Source organism: Syngnathus acus, chromosome 10, assembly GCF_901709675.1.
Source record: "Syngnathus acus chromosome 10, fSynAcu1.2, whole genome shotgun sequence".
Classification (NCBI taxonomy): domain Eukaryota; kingdom Metazoa; phylum Chordata; class Actinopteri; order Syngnathiformes; family Syngnathidae; genus Syngnathus; species Syngnathus acus.
The window spans coordinates 4,219,176-4,242,708 of NC_051095.1; the positions used below are offsets into that span (position 1 = coordinate 4,219,176).

Sequence of the window (23,533 nt, forward strand, 5' to 3'; positions counted from 1 at the left end):
CCTTGAACAACACTTTTTTTTTTCTCCAAGAGTACATTTTTTAATTCTCAAAAATGAATCGGATTGAGTTTGAATTATGAACGGGGTCATGTAATGAATTCAATTTGTAAGTCAAGGTACCGCTATATAGAACATAAATGTTGACAATTTTGATGAGAGCATGCCAATGCTGAGGAATGCTACAAATGAGTACTGTATTGAATTAACAATTGAATAGTAAAAAATATGAACACAAACACCTACTATGCTACTGTATTTTGATATTGGTCAGTATGGTGGTACTTGGAGTGCTAAGTATTTTTTTTCTTAGCTGCTTCACATAAATAAATAGCTTGCTAGTGACGGAAAATACCATCATTTTATATTTCAGTCACAGTTTGGTACCAATATAAAAAAAAATGTTTTGCAAACCAAAGCTAGCATTGTGCTCATGCGATTAAAAAAAACAAAACAACAAACGCTGATGATGGCAAACCGAATAATTACCGTCACTGTAAGAGTGGTAATCTTCTGCAGCACACCAAAGGAGCGCAACGAGAAGAGGAGAGAAATAACATTGCAGAGGAAACAAACCTCCGTGTCAGCATATTGTCTCCATTGCACAGATGCACCCTCAGAAATATATTTTCAATCCACGACTAAGAATAATAGAGTCATCCGTTGCCTGACCTGCAGCGCTTCCTGAATATTCCCGTTGTAGTCGATAATTTCTGTGGCGCCCTGGTCTCCTTTTTGCCCAGGTGGGCCCTGTGAAAATATCGGGCACCTTTATTCATTGACGATGAGTTGATGACGTCACCGGGAAGGCAAGAGTGTCACCTTTGGCCCCTCGGGCCCAAAGTCTCCTTTATCGCCATTTTCGCCCTGGTTTGGGAGGGTGGAATTAGGAATTAGTGCAAGCAGAGAGAATGGAAGTGCTGATGAGGCGGGGTGAAGAACCTTTGAGCCTTTGGTACCAGGTGTGCCCGCCTCTCCTTGCGCGCCCTGACAAATAGATGACAATTATGACAAAATAGTGGCAGGGAAGAAATAAAATACAAATATTTGGTTGCTGATTTTTCAGGTATCTGTACTTGATTTGAGTATGTATTTTTTTTGAATGACTTTTTAGTTTTACTCTCATGTGTATTTTCTACATTTTCAAAATAGGCTTGTTATTTTTTTTCAAATTCTGCGGATGATGACGTGATGTAAAAAAAGACACAAAGTTGTTTGGTGTGCTTGGCTAAAAATTTGGCGGGAAAATAATTATGTCATGTGCCTGCCCAAAATTACAGTTAATCTGAAGAAGAAGCAAGATGTATCAAGAGCTAATTTGTCTTTTTTTAATAAATCGATTCACAATTTTACAAAATTAAAGGCATTTTTTTTAATACATTTTAGAGCCGTATCTTTAAAGCCATATACTTTCAAAGTCACAGATACTCCAAAGTAAAATATGAGGGTCACTGTATTTGAAATTAGAATAAAGTCAATCAGATTGAATTATATGAATTACAAATCCTGCAATTGAATACTTGAGCTTTTTCCGGGCCCTTTTCTATACTTCCAGATTGTGAGTACTTTTGCCACCTGTGATGACAAAACCTCCTGCCGCCTTTACCTCATTCACAAGGTAGTGAAGTCGGTGGTGAGGTTTCTATGTCATCCCACTGGGATGTCGGCCAAAACATAACCTCAACGGGGGAGGTCCAATTTCAAAGAATCACATTCCTCCTCCCCGAGGGAGCCACGCATGCCGTGGGCTTTCACTAAAATAACCAAGCGTGTTTATTTGCAGTCTGTCATCGATTAAGGTGAGGTTTCACATTTTTTTTATTAGCATGTGAAACACATGTGCGGGTCATCGGAGTTTAGACTGGAGTTTATTAAAGCTACCTGCCGGGCCCTGGGCCAGACATAAACAACAGCCGACTCATTTCCATCGAATCTCCCGGTAGAATATTAAAATCACAACTTTGATTTGAATAGTTTAGGTAGCACTCTGCTAATACAACTAAATTATCAGATAACAAGTTGTACACAAAGAGGACAAGTGTACGGACCTCCATAGAACCGATATTAAAAAAATAATTAGGAATGACATACCTTTGGGCCGACGGGTCCCAAATCGCCTCGTTCGCCTTTCCCGGGCGGTCCGTGCTCACCCCTCTCGCCCTTTACACACAAACAAAACGTATTCAGTCCTGGAAGTTGTCATTTGTCATCACCTGCTCCACATCAAGCCGACATTTATGTTTGACATTTAGGTTTGGATCTTAACGCTCCCTGGGTGCGTTTTAGTGAAGTGAGCAAAGACGGCCAGCAGAGGGAGCTGTGGGGCAACTATGAGTCGCTTGGATCCAGCGTCATCTTTCCTCCACTGACCATCAAACCTAAGTTTTTATCACCACAAAAAGTTTCCATTGTGAGCATACGTAAGGTCAACCATCATATTAAAGTGCCCCTGCTTGTGTTTTTGGATGAATCCACAATCCAATCCAAACACGTGCATTCTGACAAGAACATTATTAATGATCCACCTCCATGCCCGTGTGGAGCTTCTCAGTGTGATAATGTCAAATGAAGCACACATCGGCTTCTTTCCCGCTGACATTTGGGAAGCATAGCAAGCAAGCAGTAAAACAAGATCATGATGATAATCAAAGCCTCCACATTCAAACACACGTTTTAAAATAATCTACATATGGGGAGTTAAAAATAACCCCCAAAATGGCCTAAAAAGGTGCAAAAATAAATAGTAGTTCTTCATGCTTACTAAAACGTGTCTATTGGGATCATATACTAAATAAATAAATAAATAAATAAATAGATTGCTCATGACAGAAAATTAGACCATCACTTCTTATAAAGAAAGAAAAATACAGCGGAGTTCCCCTTTTGCAATATTCCACGCAATGTCAAAAAAAAAAGAAAAAAAGAAAGTGGAGCTCACTCACCTTAGTACCTGGAAGGCCTGGGAGGCCTGGCTCTCCCTGAGGACCGAGGAATCCTGGCTCACCCTAAATTTAAGAAAATACATTTAACATGCAAAGTGAGAGCCAGCTTTCAGTTCAACGTGCACGGACAAACAGAAAAAAAAAAACCCAGAATGCGCGCATTCGCTAACTAATTCAACGTCTGTTCCCGACGCAAAGTGTACCGATGGTTCCGGTACTGTTGGCAAGTCAGCAGGAATTCTTGTTGTTGACTTACGAGGAGCCAGTGGATGCTATGAGGTGCGACGCTCCATCTGATTTTCACGGGAGCGCAATGGCGGCGTATTGCTAAACCATCTGTACCGGCTCGCCGTCACGCACTCGGGAGGCCGCAGTACGATGCAGAACGAGGCAAGCGTGCAAGCTCAGAAATAGGTGAGTGCTACGTTAGCAAAACGCTGTTAGATCCATCAAGCATTCAAGCCTCTTAAGTAAAAAAAAACAAAAAAAACCTTGAACAAGCATAAAAAAAGGCCTCGTCACCATTTGTGCATTCAGTGCAAAATTAAATGTCCATTCTGTCTGATTAAACATGCACAGGACACATTGAGGCATGGACAGTTAATAAAACAATCAATTTCACAACCAATTACAACGAAAGATTGTTTTATATGATTATTCTGCTCCAAAAGTGGCACTAAGGGCAGATCGTGCAAAAACCAAAGCAATATTTCCCAAAGAAAACAATGCAACTCTAAATGATCTGTCCCCGACAGCCATTAAAAAAAAAGTCAAACATTTTAGCGCAAATAACCATAATTTAAAATAATAAAATAATTAAAAAAAAAAAAAAAAAAAAGACTAATGAAACATCACTTTGATCTTTTATTTGAACGTAATGCCAACGTTCATGTCAAAGCAAATCACAGCAAGTATTTCTATTCTTACGGTAAACACCAACTCGCTTCCGATTAACCCTTGAAAGTCAATCAAGCTTTGAACACAAGGGGGCGCTAATTGGATGATTGCTTGCAAATGATGGAGCCACGAAGAAGCACAATGCTAACAATGCTAACACCTTTGCTTGTGACACAAGGGTGCTTTGAGTTTTTGCCGTGGCAGGCTGAAGCAGATGGAAAGCGGGTCAGGAGAGGGTGTGACGAGATTTGGGGTGGAAACAGCAGAACATTTACCTTAATCCCTGGCAGTCCAGGCAGCCCTGGAAGTCCCGGCTCTCCCTACACAGGAAGAGTTGCGACATGTTACAGCCAAGCTAAGCTAAGAGGCGCTTAGGGAGTCCACAGAACATTTGTCCTTTCCATGTTCAATTGGCAATCCAAAATCCCCAATTTATTTATTTATTTTTTAATCCATCACAAAACAATTTTTTCAAAATTCAGTTTTAGGATGAGATTAAAATTAATTTTGAAAAAAAAAATAAAACACAGGGTTGAGTTTAATTTTAATGCTGAATTAGTTTGGTGTGACCTGGAAATCTTGGTAAAGTGCCGAAAGCTAATTGAACGGTTTTGCTCCTTCCCGATGATGGATGACCAAATAAACTTGAGATCTGAGGTGTCTTAAAAGTGGATTAGCGAGGAAGGGCAAAAGGAAAGTGTGTGGCTAGTGAGTGCTTTTCCATTCACGAACTGCATGTGTTCGTTTCAGCCACAGAGACTCTACACGCTTCGCTTTTTAGCAACAAGTACATATAACATAAAAAAAAAAAATCAATATTATTGTAAAAGTGTATGGCTTGGCGTTAATAAAAAATCTCTTGTATTTATTTTTTGTGTGAGATAAAAATGTCCCCCTTTTTTAATTTTTTTTGATTTTGGATTTGGCAATTTCAGATGGAAAGAACAAATGACACCGACCCAAAACCTTTGGGCTTCTATCACATCTCATCTGGTCGACCTGCTGTGCCTCGTCATCCGTCGCTGGTGGCTGTCACCAGGAGAAAGTAGCGCACATGCACTTTCACACCAAACCATGCCGTCTTCATGGATTAGTTTGGTTAAGTCACTCAAACCGGCAACCAGCGATGCCATTAGCTTTTATCTTTGCTGGAGGGAAAAAAAAAGCTGCAGCTGTCACACACTGCGCAGTTGCAAGAGTGCTTTTTGGCTTTGGCGGAAGCGGCCGGAGCTCGGGGTAGCCGAGAACGTCAAATAATGCTCCGACGATAAGTCTCGACAACATCTCAGGCTGGGAATGATCTACATCTCCGTTCTAACGTCCATATTTACAACGCATGGGATGGAAGGATTAACTGAAAGGCCACTCGGGGGAATCAAGGCTGTAAATTTTCACGGCTGCAAATGAAAGTCAAGAACAAAAGCCTTTCTCGCTGTATCTTCTGCATCAAGGACACATTGAGGAAAGCCGTCCAACTGCCGCGTTTAACGCGAGACGATAACTTTGTGTGACGCTGAGTCGGGGATAATCGTTTGTCAGTGGTTGCAGTGGTTGTAAATTGTGTGCTAAGAGGAGGCGAGTGTTTGCTAAAAGCTCTCGCGTTTGTCGGCGGGGGCCACAATAGTCACGTATTCATGTGCTGGGGAACAAACTTTTTTTTTTCATTGTATGTGCCAGACCTAGTCAAAAAAAATGACATGGATGAAGATCGGTCAATTATTCTGTTTTGTTTTGATTCCCATGAACGTAATATCGATTGGATTATCGTTTGTAGTAGTTATGGCACATGCAATGTATTCTTGCAGAAATGTTCCTGTTGAGTTCCTCTTGAGAACCTGCTGCTCGCTTACCAAAAGCCTAACACATTTCAAACCCAAATCAGACATTTTTTGGTACAGCCACACAAGGATTGCATGGCGCGCCTCGTGCCAAAATAAATGAAACGAGAGATTGCCATGATGCTCCAAAAGTGGAGCGTCGGGTTCTGCTCAGCGGGACTTCAGTGGACCTCGGGCCTCGGTTTGGACTTAAAACAAAAAGGCCTGACTGGGATTGGAATTCTCTTGTCAAAACTTGATTCTGAGCTATTTGATCATGCTGCTCTAGCGCCTGGACCTCGGGTGGCACAGACATCAATTTGCTTTCTAGCTTCAGCTGCAGCAAAGCAGTCATTACCTTGTATCCGCTTCTTCCGGGCTCGCCGGGTTCACCCTGGAACAAAGGCAATGACCACGCTTGTCAATGTTACAATGTAAACTTGTCGTGACAACTTGTTCTTTACCTTGATGCCTGCCGCAGAGGAGCCTGCATCCCCCTGCAAGGCAAAAAAAAAGGATGAAAACAAATAGGGCTTGGGATGACCCTTGAGGGACACCACAAGTGATAGGGAGCGTAACCAACTTTGCTCCTCTCTAAGAGACAAACTGTTCTGTCAGTGAGATATGCAGTGAAGAGAGTCTGATGGTGGAGTGACAGTGGTGAAGGATGATATGGTGGTCAACTGTGTCAAAGGCTGTGGTGAGGTCCTTGGTTTTGCTGACCACAGCAGTTTTGGTACTATAGCCAAAGCGGAAACCGGACTGCGACTTTTCCAACAGACTGTTTGTTTTGAGATGACTGTGGAGTTTGGCAGGAACTTAGCTGGACCAGGTTGAGCAGTGCGGCTGGGGTCAAAGGTATTGGGGGGGGGGGGGGGTAGAGGGACTGGAGTGAGTGGATGTGGTTTACTTTTGTCTCAAAAGGGGAAATAAAAATGCTGCAATGCTCCTTTGAATTTTCAGTTTGAACTGTAAGAAGCTGTTTTAAGGTGGAAAAATAGTTGCTTGTCACCAAAATTGTAACAATTTGTGTCTAAAATGTACCAAGGTGTTTCATTAGTGCTCCCTAGTGTGCTAAATTATATTACTAGCAAGGACAAAGAGCGAATGAGTGCATGGACAATTCAGAACACGAGTAGAATATGGAATAAACGTTCAAATAGCTTTCTGCTAATTGCAGACATGAAGAAGCCAGACCGCTCCCCATGTGCCACCTTGCAGACACAACAAGGGGCCAACGGGTCTAATGAAATGCAGTTGCGGGAAAAAAAAACAGGCCGAGAACAGGTTTTGCTTTGGACTTTGTGGGTTTCTCCACATGTACCTGCTCCTTAACCAAGAATTTTCATGTGACACATAATAATGCATTTACTTTAGATTTACTTTCTTAAATGTGACATATATGAAAGTACTAATTAAAAAAAGAGTCTCGTTAGACTGCGAGATAAGCAATTTCCATCAATTCATTCACCCCAAGCTAACCTGAGCAGCAATGGGCAAAACAGCAGGGATGTGTTTGCTTTTATTTTGAAAGGCCACCATGTGAGAACGATTATCCGAAGATGCAACACGCGCACTTCACACAAACGGGAGCCGTTTTCGTCTCTGCGGACGTTCACGGGACAATTTACAGGGACTCCCCGATTTCAGAAAATCCCATCCAATCAGATCCGAGCCACAAAGACCCGCAACCCAAACCGCAACTGCGTGTGGCGCGGCGAGCCCAAACGTCCCGACTGGGCCAATTAGCATGCCGAGGCAACATCCTGCGATTAAAACAAACGTCGCCTCAGCTCCGATTTACAAGCAGCCGCGACCCACGCTGACGATTGCGAATTGAAGATAAAAGCGCAACTGCTGCTCGCTAAATTGGGCAATTTTCCAGCTATTTGCCCAAGCGAGGATGTCTGGATGGTGGCGAGCAGCTGCGCGCCGAGTCGTCAACATTTGCAATATTTCAAAAGGACAAGCTAAGGAGAGAATTTGTAAAAAAAAAAATAAATAAAAAAATGCAAAGGAAGGTTTTGCACTTTTCGATTGTTTGATCGGATATTTTGGGGGACTTTTGGAGCAAAACTTTGATGCAGTTTTGTTTTGGTTGGTGACGTTTCAAAAGACTGCACCCGGTTAGTAAATCAACGTCCACATCTGTTCAGGCTCCGGCGTCACCATATGGCTTGCCACTTTCTCAAGCCTGTGAAGTTCTTTTTGCACGCGTGACAATTAAACATTAGAGGCCTGTGGTTTGCCTTTTAACTGCTGGTTTGCAGCAGACTTTTTTTGTTTTTTCCAGGAGAGATTCTTTTTTGTGACCAGCATTAAAAGTGAAGGTGTATCTACCTTCATTTTCTTCCCCCCTCCCGGCTCAACTTGCAATCTCCAGCCGATCCTGTCTTTGCAAAGTTCCCTCAAAAGCTCCTTCTCTGCGGTTTTTGCTCTTTCCCAGCGCGTCGCCGCTATTTTCCCCGCAGTGCGTGCTGCCTATTGTTAACTTTGGCATCGCCGCGTGCCCTCATCTCGCGTCCCGAAAAAGAAAAAAAAAAAAAAACACGCGCATACATATATAGCCGCCGACGGATCGTGCTTCTGCTTTTGACAATGACAAATATTCCCCGGCAATCCAATACTCTTTCCTTCTCCGCCGGTTGCATTTGCAGCTCCTCACACGGACGATCCCTGTCTCTTCTCATCATGTAATAAGCACGTCTGGTCTCAGCTCACTTCCATTTGTCCAGTGGCACTGGCAACAATTTTTGCTTTGCTTCCAAGTCAAGCTCGATCCCGATGGAGCGTTAGCCGCTATCTCATTTTCCCACACATGAGGTTTTGCGTCCATTTTCCGTCTTTCTTGGCAAAGGTGTTAAGTGAGAAACAATCAGAGGCCAGCGGCGCGAAATTGACAGTGACGTTTTGAGTGCAGCGCTCCTGCCATCACTCAGACGTCAATTTTTTTGGGGGAAAAAAATAAATAAATAAAAATACAAAGTATCTAAATTTGATACTTGTGTGGATCTTACAGATCTTTCTGCACACGCTGATTTGGCACCAAATAACATTCCAGTCCATAATCGCTATTTGAAAGAGGTTAAAATTTCTTTTGACAGACACTCGACATGTTTTCACTTGAACAATAATCAAAGACGCAGCGTGAACGCTTGAGAAAATGATGTGCAATAATAATCAAATGAAGAATGCTTTTAGGCCAACTTAACCACGCTGGAAAAAAAAAGTGCCTTTTTGTTGGATCACTTGCTGCTAGATTTTGTCCTTGGGCTCCCCCTACATTTGTGGAGTGGAATTAATTTTGACAGGTGTCACTTTGCAGTATTCAGCAAATGAGGTCAAAGATTTTCGGTAATTTGAAACGCACGTACCTTTTCCCCAATTTCACCTTTTGGTCCTTCTTCCCCCATATCGCCCTGGGTTAAAAGAAAAAAACAATTTCAAAGCAGGCAGAATGACAAAAACCCCCCAGAGGCGTGTTCTGCTTTATTCCTCGAGAGCAGCTAATAAAACTGCACAGGTTGCGTATTGGGGCATGGGGGCGGGGGGTCACTTTTATGGACATCTTAAATTCAACGTCTCTCAGATGGTTTGCACATGGTTGCAGTACTTCGGTTAGGGGCACTTTTAATGAGTCTCAATTACTGGGCCGTTGATCACCAAATCGTTTTTCAGTCAGGGAGGGGTCCCTTCGAGGAGTTGCAAAACATCACGGTCGGTGAAAAATACCGGATGCTACATCTCCACAGCGGGTCTCGGAGGAACCTGCCGGGTTTTACGGCCAATGAGTCATCGCCGAAGTGACACCGCCGACCGATAATAGCCAAGAAGCGCCTCCACTTTACAGTAAGCAATGGTTACCCCCCCCGGCGCTCGAATTAACCCGGTGAAGGATCTGAAGGAGACGCTTACCTTTTCACCTCGCTCTCCCATTTCACCCTGTTGGCAAAGAAAGCAGCGGTTATTACTGACGCCGCAGTAGGTCCGATCAATTCGTGTTGGATTAGGACAATTCTCAGCGTTTATCCCCAGACGGAACATCGAGTATCGATTTCCTCTCGAGTCATAGTTGCAATTTTTCCACAAGAACATTGTGATGTCGATAACCATGCAAAGTAAAACAAACAACATATTTGTCTCGAAAAAAAGGCAGGCGGGAAAGAAAAAAAGATGGAGAGGTAAGTTTAAGGAGGAAAAAATATGCAATGGGTTGATGACACGGAATACGTGTGCACCAGACCTTGGCTCCTGGGATGCCGTCCAGTCCTGGGATGCCAAGATCCCCCTATGAACAGCACACACACACAAACATGCAAATTGCCGCATCAGCAATATTATTTTTATTATCGATTCGACTCCTTCCGATCGGCCACACTCAACGTTTAAAAGCTGACAAACAGCTGATATGCATCGCGACTCGAAATTCAATCCATTTTTATCGAGCCATACAAACTCTCATATTCTTGATGTGGGATTGAGATTAGAAAGATGGCATCGCTTTAAACGATTCCCCATCTTTCCTTCACTCCTGAATAAACAGGCTTCATTTCCCCCCTGGTGAGAAACACCTGCAGCGTGTCTTGTTTTATTTGCTTTGGAAATTCGATGCAGGACAAGACGTACTTGCTCGTTTTATGAGGGAAAAATTAAAATATATATACAGATTTTTTTTCCCTCTCACACGAGAAACACAATAAAAAAAGTGCCAAAAAGCGAAGGTCGAGAATCCAAAATGAAAAGTATTTTTTCCTGGAATGAACTCACCTTCAGTCCATCAACACCTGGAATGCCAGGCGGCCCCAAAGAACCCTGGAAAAAAAATAAAATTAGAAAAAGCCTTTAGGCACATTCTAATTGCACTGGAGAAAGCATTAAGCAGCGTGACAAATGTTACGCATATTTAAGTATTTCAAAACAGTTTACATTGACACGCTGTTGTCACGGTAACCGCCGTTTTGATTTCAAATCCTCTTTCAAAACACCTCATATGGTTAAAATTAGACGTCATCACCTCAGTCACCTATAAAGCCGCATGATGAGAAAACCTAATTGAGCGAGCCTCGGGGCCAAGCCGGCCAGTCATTAACAAACTGCCGTGTCATCGTTGACCCCGCCTGGCCCCTCTTTGCCGGCGGTGAGGTCCTGCCGACGCGTGACAGCACAGACAGGAAGTGTCCGATTGGGTTACGCTGAACAAACACTGGCAGCTACCTGATGGCTGGATATGGCCAACATCTGCTCCTCACATCAGCGCCGGCCGGCCGACCGGCATCACACTTTTTCCCTCGCTGGTAGAGTTATAGCCCTTAACGTGTCTATTGCCGTGCGTCGGATCGCGTATCGTCGTAGGTGCCGAGATCAGGTATTATTTATTGACAAGCTAAGGTTGTAAATTCAAAATAAAGGTAACTTACCTTGAGTCCTGGAGGCCCCTCTGGTCCCTGGAAAGAAATAGAGTTACACAAGGGAGGTCAAATACAGTAGACCCCCATTCATGGTTGCATTCCAGAACCACCCGCGATCGATGAAATTATATTGTCATATTTATGTGGTAGGAAGGTCTTAGCAAAGTGAGTCAAGGCAACAGATTTTGATTCAAAGCAGGGATGGAAGCGCATTTCCTCTTATGAATGAAACAAAGGGGGGGAAGCAGGAGAAGCCCATAAGACTCATTTTGGCGCCCTCCTCGACTGCAATCATAGAAACAATCGAGGACTACATCTTCCGCTTCGGACGGGAACGGATTGCTTTGTTTTGGTTTTAAGAAGGTCCAATTGTCCCTCCAGCAAGTCCGTCTCGGTTAGAGTTGGAGTGAGCAACTTCTGATTATCCCCCAAAGGAAAAAAAAAAAAGTCTTTCCTTTGCTTGCCTTTGTGAGGACTATCCTCAGCGGGGCTTGCTAAACATCTTTATGACCCGCCAGGTATGTGAGCATGTGCCACTCGCCCGAGCGCTAATTAGCTTGGCTCCATCTGAGAACACTCAAAAGCACCATTGAGAGCGAGGGAGCTAGTCAAGAACTCCCCTGCGGTAATCCCGGACCCTTTTGTTCCTGCCAAACGGAGGATCAGCACAATGCGTTTGTTCCAAAACCATAAGTACCATGAATGTGCACAAAGGGGAAGCGATCGGAAACAGAGCGCTATTCCGCTTTCGTTCGAGGTCGGGAAAACGACAATGAGGAAATTAGCTGCTTTTTAGGAAGTTCTCAAACAGTTCTTGAAAGCGTCTATTGTCGTTCTTGAATCTCTTCCGTTTCATTTTATTATTTTGCGATTATCCTACAGAGTCTTAGGTTTTACCAACAAAGTTATATGTTAGCATAACAGTTTGCTAACCGCAGCAGCGGGGAGCTTAGGCTGGCATTTGCTTTATTTAAAGGGCAAACGTTTCAATCTTGAAGCTTTTGCGAGAAGCGTAAACAAAGTGGCGGCGAGGCGAGCTGGCGGCAACGTCGTGCCAGCAAAACACGGCGTTACCATCAAGCAACTGAATTGTGTTTACACATTACAAGCTTGAGAAAATGAAGGTGGATCACTGGGTCGGTTTGGAATGAGCGGAATGTAATGGAAGGCCAGGAACGGTGCAGTTTGAAATGGAAATAACACCAAAAGGCAGATTTTTTTTTTTTTCTTCCCCAGTTACGGAGGACACCACAAGCGTATTCTTTAGCTTCCCCACAAGTTCCAAATGGAAACTGTTTCCCAGATGGCCTGTGAATGCCTCAGGACCACCCCCCCCGAAGAGCTAAACGAAGTGGCTGCATGGGGAGAAGAAAATTTGGGCGTCCTTACAGCTCCCCCTGCGAACTGACCCAAAATAAGCAGAAGACAATGGCCAGATGGATGAATTTACTTCAGTGGTGAAATTAAAGATCTGTCCGTTGGCTAGCTAGCAAGGTTAGCTAGTACATGTTAGCCTGGCCGTCACGTTAAAGCAGCTCATGAAAACTGATTGACGTTTTGATTTTGATTCATAGCGATAAATGTAACAAAGTTTTAGGTTGGCTATGTGACAAAGTGGTAATCTGACTGGTTTCTTGAGTGACAGCTGTCGAAACCAGTAGAAGGCAAAATGTTGCGGAGCGAAAGTGAATGTTCCCAGAATTAAATGGTACCGCCAAAATCCTCACTTAATTTGGTTGTTAAAATGTAAAAATGCCAACCAGCTTAATAGATAAAAAGTAAAAATATAAAATTGACCAAATTGTGGCATAGGAGGTTGCGATTTGACGCCAGCAATATGAGAAAATTTAACATGACAAGAGAGGCTCGAGCTTTTTTTTTTTTTTTCCCCCCAGAGAAAATCTTATGGCAGTGAAGATTTGGATTGAAATCCTGCAAACTAGTCCCTCCTTTTGCTCTCCCTCTTTTCCCACCTCCGCCCTGCAAGAACTTGTAATCCTTCTAACCAGCACCACATGTCCTCGAAGGCTGCTGGAAAACTCTGGAATCTCCTCCTCCATGCCTCTTAAACAATAGCACGCATCCGAAATGCGAAGCTGCGTCAAGTGGACACTCCGAGTCCAAGAGCAGTTCACATTTTGGACTCGGAGATCAAAGCTCCTGTTTCCTCTCCATGCGTATCACATTTTTAGATTGATTTTCAAGGACTTGTCTCGGGTGGAGACATGATGGAAATGTTAGGATTGTTTTTTTTTCTTTTCTCTCTGTCACATCTTTTAACAGCCTTTGGTTCGTTTTGATTTCAAAACATTTTAACAGGCTTGAGTTACAAAATTTATTGGCATACTTATGAGACAGTACGTTTGTTGGGTTTTTAATTTAGAGCTGGGCGCACACTCCATTTATGATATATTGTTTTTGGTGAACAAAGATTTTTGATGATTTTTTAAATTTACCACCACGGCTTACTGTTAGTTTCCTTCATCGTTTCCCTCAAAGTACCATTATGACTGTCAATGTCTTAAATTATATATATTATAGACTACACAACAAAATGATGAATAGCTAGTTTTGAAATCAGAGACTAGTAAAAACTGTTTAGATATTTTAACATTTTGAATGGTAATAAAATTTGCGAGCGATATCTCTATTTTTTTTTAAAAAGTGAGACAATTTAAGAGAGAGAAAGAGACAATTTGTAATTTTAGTATTGACACACTGAGGGGCCTTGAGTTTGATAGCCTGAGCTAGATGGCTCTCTAAACGACACTTTAGAAGAAGGTTCAAGGAGCTTCCTGCATCCTTCAATGGACTTTGTGACACAATCATACTTCCCTTCCTGCACTTTTAACGCATCACATGCATCTTTTTACGAGCAAAAGGGCCGTCAAATGTGTACTCAGTAGCCGTTAACTAGAACAACGTGTTCCGAACGCGTCAGGGCGCCAACCTCTTGCAACAGAATCGGATCGTACGCCGTGAGTCATTCTCGCCGTAGTAACCGTTAAAGGCCGTGTAATATCTTGCATATTTAATCCACTTTGAGTAAGATTGATCACGTTGGACGCTTCCATGTGTAATTTTCCACATCGTGTTGTCTTAATCCCGACAGGGCTTTTAATGCCATTTATGTCACTGAGCCCGTTCACGCAACTTAATGATGACAAAGTGCCGTGTAATGCTCATAAAGCTGCCACTTGACTTTGGTACTTGTGATTAAATTGTTAAGTATTATGAGAAGAAATGTGGTATTCATAAATATGCAATATAATTCAGATGTATTTTGTCACTTGAGATGATAAAAGTTATTTTATGCATATTACATGTTGTCAATCTTTTCTTTCTTATTTTGCGCATTTGGGTACAGTCATAAAAGCAAATTGCATTCCAGCGGCCATTCTCGACAGAAGATTTGAAAACGAAGATTCGCCGGGCCAATTTTGGCACACACCAGAAAATGGTCCTGAGCCAAGCCATAGTATAAATAGTATTTTAGACGTGAGCGTGTGTAAAAAGAACATTTCAAGCAGCCCGTCGGAATGGGTCTGAAGTTGCCGCGGCCGGCGTGTGTTTACTTTCCAAAGCCGAAGCTAATCACACCGCCGTGCTGGATTTTGACTATTTGGAGACGAAAAGCTGCCGAGGCCGTGTATACATTCGGGCTAAGTGACGGCGGTCACGCTTGGATTTACGTCCAAAGTGTTTATGTTTGTTTATATCCATCACGTGATTGTCCTCTTCCTGTAAAAGGACAACCCCCCGCCACCCCTGTTTGCTTTTAAAGATCCACTTCTCCTAGCTTTTAGCTCCTAGCTTAAATGTGAACATCAGCACTTTTACACATGAAAGGTGATTATGTGTGGAAAGGCTTGTTCTTACCATCGGTCCGATGTCTCCTGAGTTCCCTGGATCACCCTGGGAAAAAAAAAAGTTCATGAGATTGATCTTACTGCCACTCTTTTTCCAATTAATGCAACAAACGCACAGCTAGCATAGCCAAACGTACAGCTAGCATAGCTAATGAACCTCTTTTACATTCAAAAGGAGAAACTCAAACTCCTTTCCCTCTCGCCTAGCCACTGAGAGAAATGAATGATGAGAGAACAGAACGCGGCACGAGCCAAGGGAGGGTTTAATTTCTTGGAAAAACAACTATTGCAACTGTGACTGGAAGAGCTGACAACAATCATCAAAATGTTGGAGAGCGGCAGCTAGCAACACTTAATTACTCTGCGCTTCTACCGCCAGGCTTTGGCTGGGCGTAATGGGCAGGCCTTTCTACTTCTTCTTTGTCTCGCGCATCAATTAGCGTGATGCCACTGACGTGGACGTGGAAAATGTTGCGCTCCGACCAAAACGCGGCCAACTGGATGTAAATCTATACATGGAAGCATTCTCGTGGGAAGCGCAATCATGTTGCGCTTGTCGAGCGTTCGTTACGCGTTGGAACAAAAGCTTGCCGCCGCGGCGAGATTTAAATTAAATATGACGAAGACAAAAAAATAAAAATAATGCAACGTGACGGACATTTTAAGATCGAATCTAGATTTTGGATCGCAATACTCACCGGTGCCCCTGGTACGCCCCTTGGTCCATCTTTGCCAGTGTCCCCTGGGGGCCCCCGTGGGCCTGGTGGACCCGGGGGCCCTGGAGGTCCAGGTGGTCCTGCTTGCCCCTGGTCCCCCTATTCAGCCAGACAGACTAAGTCAGACCAAAGCAGACTGCAGGGAAAAACTAAGGCACCATTTTGCTTTCTAGTTCTTGTCATGCACTAGGAAACATTCAGGAAATTTTGAAAACGTCCTTCAGAAGCATCCCGAGATGAATGCTACATGGTTCTCATGACTCGTCTTGCAGCAAGGTGGAAACAGAAACAACAAGAAATGCTACGATACATGCCAGCGGAAGAGACTCTGAGATTCGGCCGCTACCTTAATGAGACGTCGCTTTATGAGCTGCTGGTCAGCAGAAAGAAAGCCATGATTGATCTTAGGGAAGACCATCTGAGCAGGGCAGAAGAAGGTTGAAGAAGGTTAAGATCCCAGTAGAAGAGGAAGGAGAGGCGGTCGGAAAGCGGATGCCAGAAAGAGAAAGACTGAATCAGAGGTCAACATTCTTGAACGTTTGAGGAGCATCTTCACAGATGATTGGAGAAATCCACACTTCTGCACCACATGGAAGTCTTTGCTAATTATTTGGATCTTAACGGCTAAAACTAGGCCTAAGTCTGTGGACAGCATGGGAATTTCTCCATCTCTGTGAAAACGCCATCATCATCATCCTCCTCATTGTCGTTGTTCCTGCTGCAAAGTGGAACCCCTGAGCTGCTCACTGCCCAAACACCCAGATGGATTTGAAAAGCTCGCTGCTCCAGCGCACTGGCAGGAAGCAGCGTTCGTGCTCACTGAAAAACTACAGAAGGCCGCATTGATGGATTTAAGGATTTGTGGTGAACCATTGGCATGAATTTAAAAACAGCACTTTGCCACATAGGTTCACCAGCATCGGATTTTTCTTGGCATTTCCTCTCTTCGCTTGAGTATCAATGGACGCAAACCAGACTGGCTCAGTTTGAGAATTCTGCGTCTTGTCCCAGTATTAATGGCTCCGTTGGCCACAATGTGGGGACGTTTTGGATTGAGGGCTGTTTGTGACAATGGGGGGGGGGGGGGCTGAGTTCCTGGCAAGTGCAGCGGAGGGATGCCACAGTGCAGCGAGGCGACGCTGCCGCCGACAAACCTTGACGGTCAGGATCTGATTGCTGTGCAAAGCGGCTAGCGTGGGGAGACCGGGCAATCCCTAAACGGGTGAACACGGCACAACGCACACATTCAAGACATTCCAACACAATGGAAGACACCATTTACGTGCAGGGGAGGGGGGGGACAATACGATTTAGATCAGTCATTTTCCACACAGTTTTTTTAAGTTTTCAGGTTTTAAGTATTTTAAATATATATACAAAAAAATGCTGTTATTTTATTATTATTATTTTAATTATTATTTTAATTTCTTCTTTTCCTATTTTTGGTTGTAAATTACTTTTTTTATATTGTTCAAAAATAATTACGGTATATATAAAAATTGCTGTTATTATTTTAATTACTATTTTAATTTCTTTTCCTATTTTCTGTTGTAAATTACTTTTTTTATATTGTTCAAAAATAAGTAAATAAATAAAGTAAATAAAATATACACACACACGCACGCACGCACGCACGCACGCACGCACGCACGCACGCACGCACGCACGCACGCACGCACGCACGCACGCACGCACGCACGCACGCACGCACGCACGCACGCACACACACACACACACACACACACACACACACACACACACACACACACACACACACACACACACACACACACACACACACACACACACACACACACACACACACACGTTAAGTATTTCAATTGTGCATCACCCCATCCAAAAAATAAATTAAATTCTATGTCCAATGGCACCAGAATAAAATGACCAACTAATCATTCCCTGTTGTTTGTGCCACATGCTCTAAACAGACGAGGCGTTTGTTGACGCCATTATCACACAACCGACTTTGAACTCCGACGCGGCGGTAAATTGAGACGCGCTGTTGTTCCGACATCAAGGAAATTCGAGCAAGCGTTTCCCAATTTACCCCGGTCAACAATCCTCGTGACAGACACGATCCACTCATGAAAATGGAATAAAGGAAGGAAAACATTGGGGATTGTCGTTTCGAACTGGAAACAAACTTTAATCCCGTTCCAGCAACGTTTAAAACATTTGGGGCTTGACACGCTTTGTTAGAACTCAAAGTTCACATGAGTTTACGTGTAGCCTCTTGAGCTTCGATTTTTTAATTAGCGTCTCTGGGAGTTTTGCAACACTTTAGGAGCAGCGACTTTGTTTTCATTCATTTGGTAATAGTTGTCGTTTATTGTCCTTGAAAACGGCGCAGAAGCCGACACGCGTCGCGATTCAGGTTCTACGTGAGCGCATTTGACCACAAATGGCTGAAAAAAAAATCTGCGGTTTTGAGTTATTTTATTTCCATTTGGGGATTGATCTTCCCATCCATTTTGAGTGGAGAGATCAAATCTGTCCAATCTAAACATGTCTTTGGTGCCATCATTCTGGTTTCGCTAAGCTAATTCAGAAGGCATGGCTCAAGCTGACGCTGGCCGCTTTCATCGAGCCCAACGCAAACGGTCGTGCTATTGAAGTGCAAATATCTCCCAAGTTATTGACAACCTCAAACATCTTGAGAACAGAAAAGTGGATTTTGGTCACGTTACGTAAGCTTGCGCCTTTTGGTTTTTAGCTTGTTGCGAAAACCTCGCGTTACCTTACGCTACCAGGACAATGGACACGTTCTAACCATTCCCAGATTTCCAAAAGGTAAAAAAAACAAAACAAAAATAACCAAGATGTCGGTTACTCGCTTTCGCGGTGGAAAAGCAGCTACAAGGACAATCAGCACCAGCCGCCGCATCGGACGGCGGCCAGAACACGCATCCTCGCGACCGCAGCAGAGACAGTGCTAGCCCGCTAACAGGCGGCGAGTCTTGTCGGCATCTGCGGCCGGGATTAGCGGCAACACGCACACATGGCTTCAATACAGCCGGCGGGGGACTCGCACACATGCGATGGCCTCAGATTTGACATCGATACCACACGACACTTTTATCTGCGACCCGGTTCAAGCTAACACTGCCAAATGGACCCATTTTTTGCATTTAGAGGTCACAGGTATTGTCCCGCCACCCAAGAAGGCGGCCGAAGACCACACAGCCACACGGTACATTCTTAACACCGGTTGCGTGTTTAAAAAGTGGCCAATTCGTTCGTGGCTTGTTTACTTGACCTTTTATGTGGAACTTGACCTTTCACCTTTGGGTCCAACAAATGGCGAACCTGACATGTGGGTAGCAGGCACGGTGGAAAACTCTGTGCTAATTCTAAGACTTTGGCACTGAAGAGGTCCGTCAGTCCTGATAGAAAGTTTGTCAGTCCGTCACTTCTAAAATAACCATGACGAACTATCATTTAGCAATGACGTAATCGTGGTTAAAATAACGATGACGGACCGGCTAACTGACGATTACAGTTTAGAACGCCCACTTCCGATTAGCTGACACCATACTTAGCATCCGTGTGTACTGTTAGTAGCTTTTAATTGTCAACCCTTAAGTGTGACACCAATAATGACCCAACATTAGCTCAAGGGCTCGACGGAAAATCCACTTAGTTTTGAGCGCCACGTTTATCCGCCCCCGCGGGGGCTTCACTTGACTCCCCATGTCACACGACAGCCGGTTTGACGCAAGGTCAGCCAACCCTTGTCCTCTTCCGTTCGTATTTCTTGCCAAAAATGTTCCCAGCGGTGATAAATTAGCTCATCTAACGCGGCGCGATCGATAAACCACCCCTGGGGGAGGTAATACGATTTGGATCCTAGCTCTCGTCGTCCTTCAGATGCGCCTGGATGTTCATTGGTAGCCGCGTGAGAACAATGCTACTGCAAATTGGAAGTTAATGAAATACTATCTGGAAGTGGACAGTTTATTTATTGACTCTGGGAGACAAATAGGTTTTGGCTGGTCCTCGTTACCGAGCCGTCAGCGGCCGCCGCTCCCTCGGAGGTATATGAATCATTTAACTGATCGAGACAGATGACTCCATTTCCGAGGTTAAAAGGGTACAAATTATGGGCAACCGTGAAATCCGAGCCGAAAGGACGTGGTTTACTCCGGTCAGCTCGTCTGGGGAAAGCAATGCTAGTTTTCCTCCCGCTTTGTATTTTTCTGTGGTGCTTTAATTTAAATTTCAGTCAACCGAAGCGATATCGATTATTACCACGAGCTAAACGAGCAAAGTCAAAGGAGAGTCAACGCGTCAGTGTAATACAAGGCGGCGTAGCGTGTCATATTGAGAATGCTAATTCAATTTCACAAGAGAGGCCGTTCGTACGAACTTCCCCGCCGGTACGAGCTGACAAAGTTATCGGTGTCGTCTGAGTGGGCGCCAGCGATGGATTGGAATCAGATCCACTCGGGAGATGGCTGCTTCTGGTCACCAGACAAGGCTGCGTGCTGTTCTCGTTTACCTGACCTCGCCCATCAAATACAATTAGGGGCGTTGCCATGAGAACGCGACAAATAGTGAGTTCAATGCGAGTCACTGCAGTCTCGTATAAACTTGGACGACTTGAGAGTGGATTCGTTTGGGACAAATGAAGCTCGTTTCTGAGTCGAGCTGAAAGAAGTACTCACAATCATGTGCTAAGTTTTGGTATTGTAGGAATTCTCAAGATGGACGGCAGGTGTCCATTAACAGATTCGACTCGATTGTCGTGTTTTATTCATTTTATAGTGATCTCGGTAGGACTTCATCCTATTTGAGAAAGAGGCTTCTGTTTGCTGGTGACACTGGCAAAGTTATGTTAATTCTACTTTTGACTCATTCACTGTCAAAATGGATATTTGACGTCTATAGCCGTCAATGGCGGTGAATGAGTTAATATGGTACTCGGAGTTCAAATCTTTTTTTTATGTATCTTGCCGCATTGAGGTTACTTGAGAATATATGTATTAAATAAATGTGTGTGTGTGTGTGTATATATATATATATATATATATATATATATATATATATATATATATATATATATATATATATATATATGTAATATGTGTGTATATTAAATAAATTCCAAACAGTTTCTATGAGTAGTCATCAATATTGGGATGAGTTTTCACTATTTTGAATCACAGATATAGAGTAGCAGTCATGATAATAGTAGCTTTAATATATAAAATGTATAGATTTTTTAATTTATTCAATTAGGAAATAACAAAAAATGTGATTAAATGCCCTTTTTGCAGTATAGCGCCAACTATTGTCGAGGAGGACTTTTGCGATTTTATTTTTGTCTTTTGTATCAGTGGCCAGCATCGGCAGCCTTAAACAAGAACCCGAAATCTTAAATTATGGTTCGTATTGGCTCGATATCGATGCTCGCTGTGCCGGTCAATTCCACCCTTCTCAAATGCCGAACCAGATACGGCTCGCACGGCTAGAGTTTGACAGTGATTTAGAAGCTTGACTCGGGTTGAGATGTCAAACGACAGCGCTGGGAATAATTATGCGGATGGGCCTTTGTCTTTTAAGGTCATCTACATGTTTTCGAGCCCTTTTTACTTTGAAAATAAACAGACTTGTCATTCTTGTTGTATTTGGCGCCAGCCGCGCTATCCCAAGAATTTCATGCATCCCCAACCCGTTGCCCACATTTCCGCCGAGGGAGATGCAGTCAGGCACGTACCCGTGGTCCCTGGTCGCCTTGATCCCCCTGCAAGATGAGCAGAAAGGACAATTTTATCTCCAGTGCACACCGCTCAATGATGCTCATCAATAAGCCAAGACTAACAATGAACTAACTCGGAACACATTGACGAAGCGAAAAAAAAACGCCAGAGGCCACAAGAATTTGTTGCGGCGGGGAGTGTTATGATAAGAGAAGGTGATGGGCGGCGGGTATGCGAGAGGTTTTGGAAAAGGAGCGAAATTTCACGCACCGGAATCCCGACTGCGTGGACTTGAATTGAAATGATTTCAGTCAAATTGTAGCTGCCACTGACTTTGAACACCTTGTAACTACGCTCTGGTAGCGTTCAGCCAGAATCAACCGAGCAAGGTGTCATTTCTGGACAGCGATTTTATTTTTATGCAAGAAATCGATTCAACGCCCCAACGAATTCAAACAAAATAGCTCCCGGAATTCTTTGCTTCATTGGAGCCAGATTTAACGGAAAAGCTGTGGAGAGCGGCTACGCTTCTGCACGCTTCTTGGGTGGGAGACTGTTTCTCATTTTATTTCGTTACAGATAAAGAAGTTCACAGCAAGATGGAGCCGGATGCTCGGCAAACGGCGCCCGGCGTCTCACGCTTCTGTTTCGCCAATCCGCGCTAACCCGCAAGAAGTCATCAAACGCTTTGGTGGTGATTACTTGGACTATTTGGACGGATAAAGTCGTCATCAGCAGTCTGTGGGAGGGCATCGGTCCTCCCAATTAGTGTTTGAGGTTTACACTAACGAGTACATTCAGGGCCTTCATTTTAGTCTTTGAAAGCCAAATTTGTAGCTGCGCGCAATGCGGTTCATGGGGAGCTTTGAAGGCCTTCAGCTGACTCACGTCATGATTTCTTAGTGATGTGGATTTGTGAACGGCATTTGAGTAGCCCCTCCCGGAGATTGAACTGTATCAGTTGTTGGGCACTCAGCTGAGTCACCTATTTTGTAAAATACACATTTGGTAGTTTTTTTTTTTCCCCACATGCACTACAAAAAAAAAAAAAATACATATATATATATAAAAAATATATATAAATACATAGAATAGAAAAAATAAATAAAAAGAAAAAAATATGTATTATATTTTAGATTATAGTATATATTATATATATTTTTTGATTTATTTTCTATTTATTTATTTATTCATTTATAATATTTATATATATAAATAAATGCGATAAACATGATCAGAAACAAAAAATATTTACCTTTTCACCCCTTGGACCTGGAGGGCCCTGAGAAAGAAAAGAAAATATGAGTAAGATTAAAATCAACATTACAATACAGGACAGAACATTATTTTTTTCATATTTGGACGATGGGCAGTGAATTTTTTTTTTTAGCTTGGTTAGCGTTGAACCACAATAAACAGACTGCAATGCTGATTGAGTGAAGAAATGTGTGCCTGTGTACTTGATCGCTTACACTGTCAATGTTTTCAATAATAAACTCAAGTATGACGATCCACGAGCAGCTCACATTGCTTATTTCGAGGATTTGGAAAATCTGACATGGGAGGAGTTAACGCGGGATTGGGGGACAGCAAACTGACTAATTGACCACCCACTTACAAAGCCCCTCAGATTAATGCAGCGTGTATTATTGTTGATAAATTGGCCACATAAGGAATAAAGTAAAAATTCAAAAGGCACAATTTGTACCAGCCTCGTTCCTCTACCGATTCAAATCAATCTATTTTTGCCTCAGATGCTTGAAGTCATGCATCAGATGTATGCCATTATAAAACCTTTCAAGATCCTGAAGCCATTCAATATACGGAAAAAAAAATAAAAAATCAATGCCAGTTTTGCTTTTTGCAGTTTGGACAAAAGGAAAAAACGGATTGAAGTGAGGCAAACATAAGTATCACGTAATAAATTCCGGCCTAGAGCTGGAATTGGAAAAGTGAAAATGGGCTCATTGAAATTGCTTTGCTTTGTGTGACTTTGCAACACCGGCCGCAATACGGACAAGCGCATCATTCCCGACGGCCGTGTTTGTAGTTAGCCGAATGAAAGCCGAGTCAAGTGGGCGTCCCATAAAAAACGCGCGTCGGCTCTTCCTGTGCTCATTTTTGTTTTAATGTCACGTGCAAGTCATCAGCCTGCATCACTTGGCTA

The 23,533-nt window shown here is 43.2% G+C and overlaps 1 protein-coding gene across 15 annotated transcripts in view; it reads right to left on the reverse strand.

Annotated features, from left to right (window-relative positions):
• The window catches only part of LOC119129617 (collagen alpha-1(XXV) chain), a 65,012-nt gene that overhangs the window by 11,397 nt on the left and 30,082 nt on the right, over positions 1 to 23,533 (reverse strand). For 9 of the 15 annotated variants that reach the window (XR_005099290.1, XM_037262967.1, XM_037262964.1 and 6 more), the window contains exons 5-23: positions 22,622 to 22,648; positions 21,384 to 21,410; positions 15,993 to 16,064; positions 15,629 to 15,745; positions 14,941 to 14,976; positions 11,071 to 11,097; positions 10,421 to 10,465; positions 9,897 to 9,941; positions 9,569 to 9,595; positions 9,028 to 9,072; positions 6,118 to 6,150; positions 6,012 to 6,047; positions 4,112 to 4,156; positions 2,940 to 3,002; positions 2,089 to 2,157; positions 940 to 984; positions 820 to 864; positions 670 to 747; positions 487 to 510 (exon numbers count right to left, since the gene is read on the reverse strand). Coding sequence is in view for 14 of the 15 variants with exons in the window: in XM_037262967.1 (XP_037118862.1) it covers positions 487 to 510; positions 670 to 747; positions 820 to 864; positions 940 to 984; positions 2,089 to 2,157; positions 2,940 to 3,002; positions 4,112 to 4,156; positions 6,012 to 6,047; positions 6,118 to 6,150; positions 9,028 to 9,072; positions 9,569 to 9,595; positions 9,897 to 9,941; positions 10,421 to 10,465; positions 11,071 to 11,097; positions 14,941 to 14,976; positions 15,629 to 15,745; positions 15,993 to 16,064; positions 21,384 to 21,410; positions 22,622 to 22,648 (906 nt within the window). In the remaining variant the exon portion in view is untranslated. Of the gene's footprint in view, positions 1 to 486; positions 511 to 669; positions 748 to 819; positions 865 to 939; positions 985 to 2,088; positions 2,158 to 2,939; positions 3,003 to 4,111; positions 4,157 to 6,011; positions 6,048 to 6,117; positions 6,151 to 9,027; positions 9,073 to 9,568; positions 9,596 to 9,896; positions 9,942 to 10,420; positions 10,466 to 11,070; positions 11,098 to 14,940; positions 14,977 to 15,628; positions 15,746 to 15,992; positions 16,065 to 16,800; positions 16,861 to 21,383; positions 21,411 to 22,621; positions 22,649 to 23,533 lie in introns of all 15 variants that reach the window. The other 6 variants (XM_037262956.1, XM_037262969.1, XM_037262961.1 and 3 more) reach the window with 6 other exon arrangements.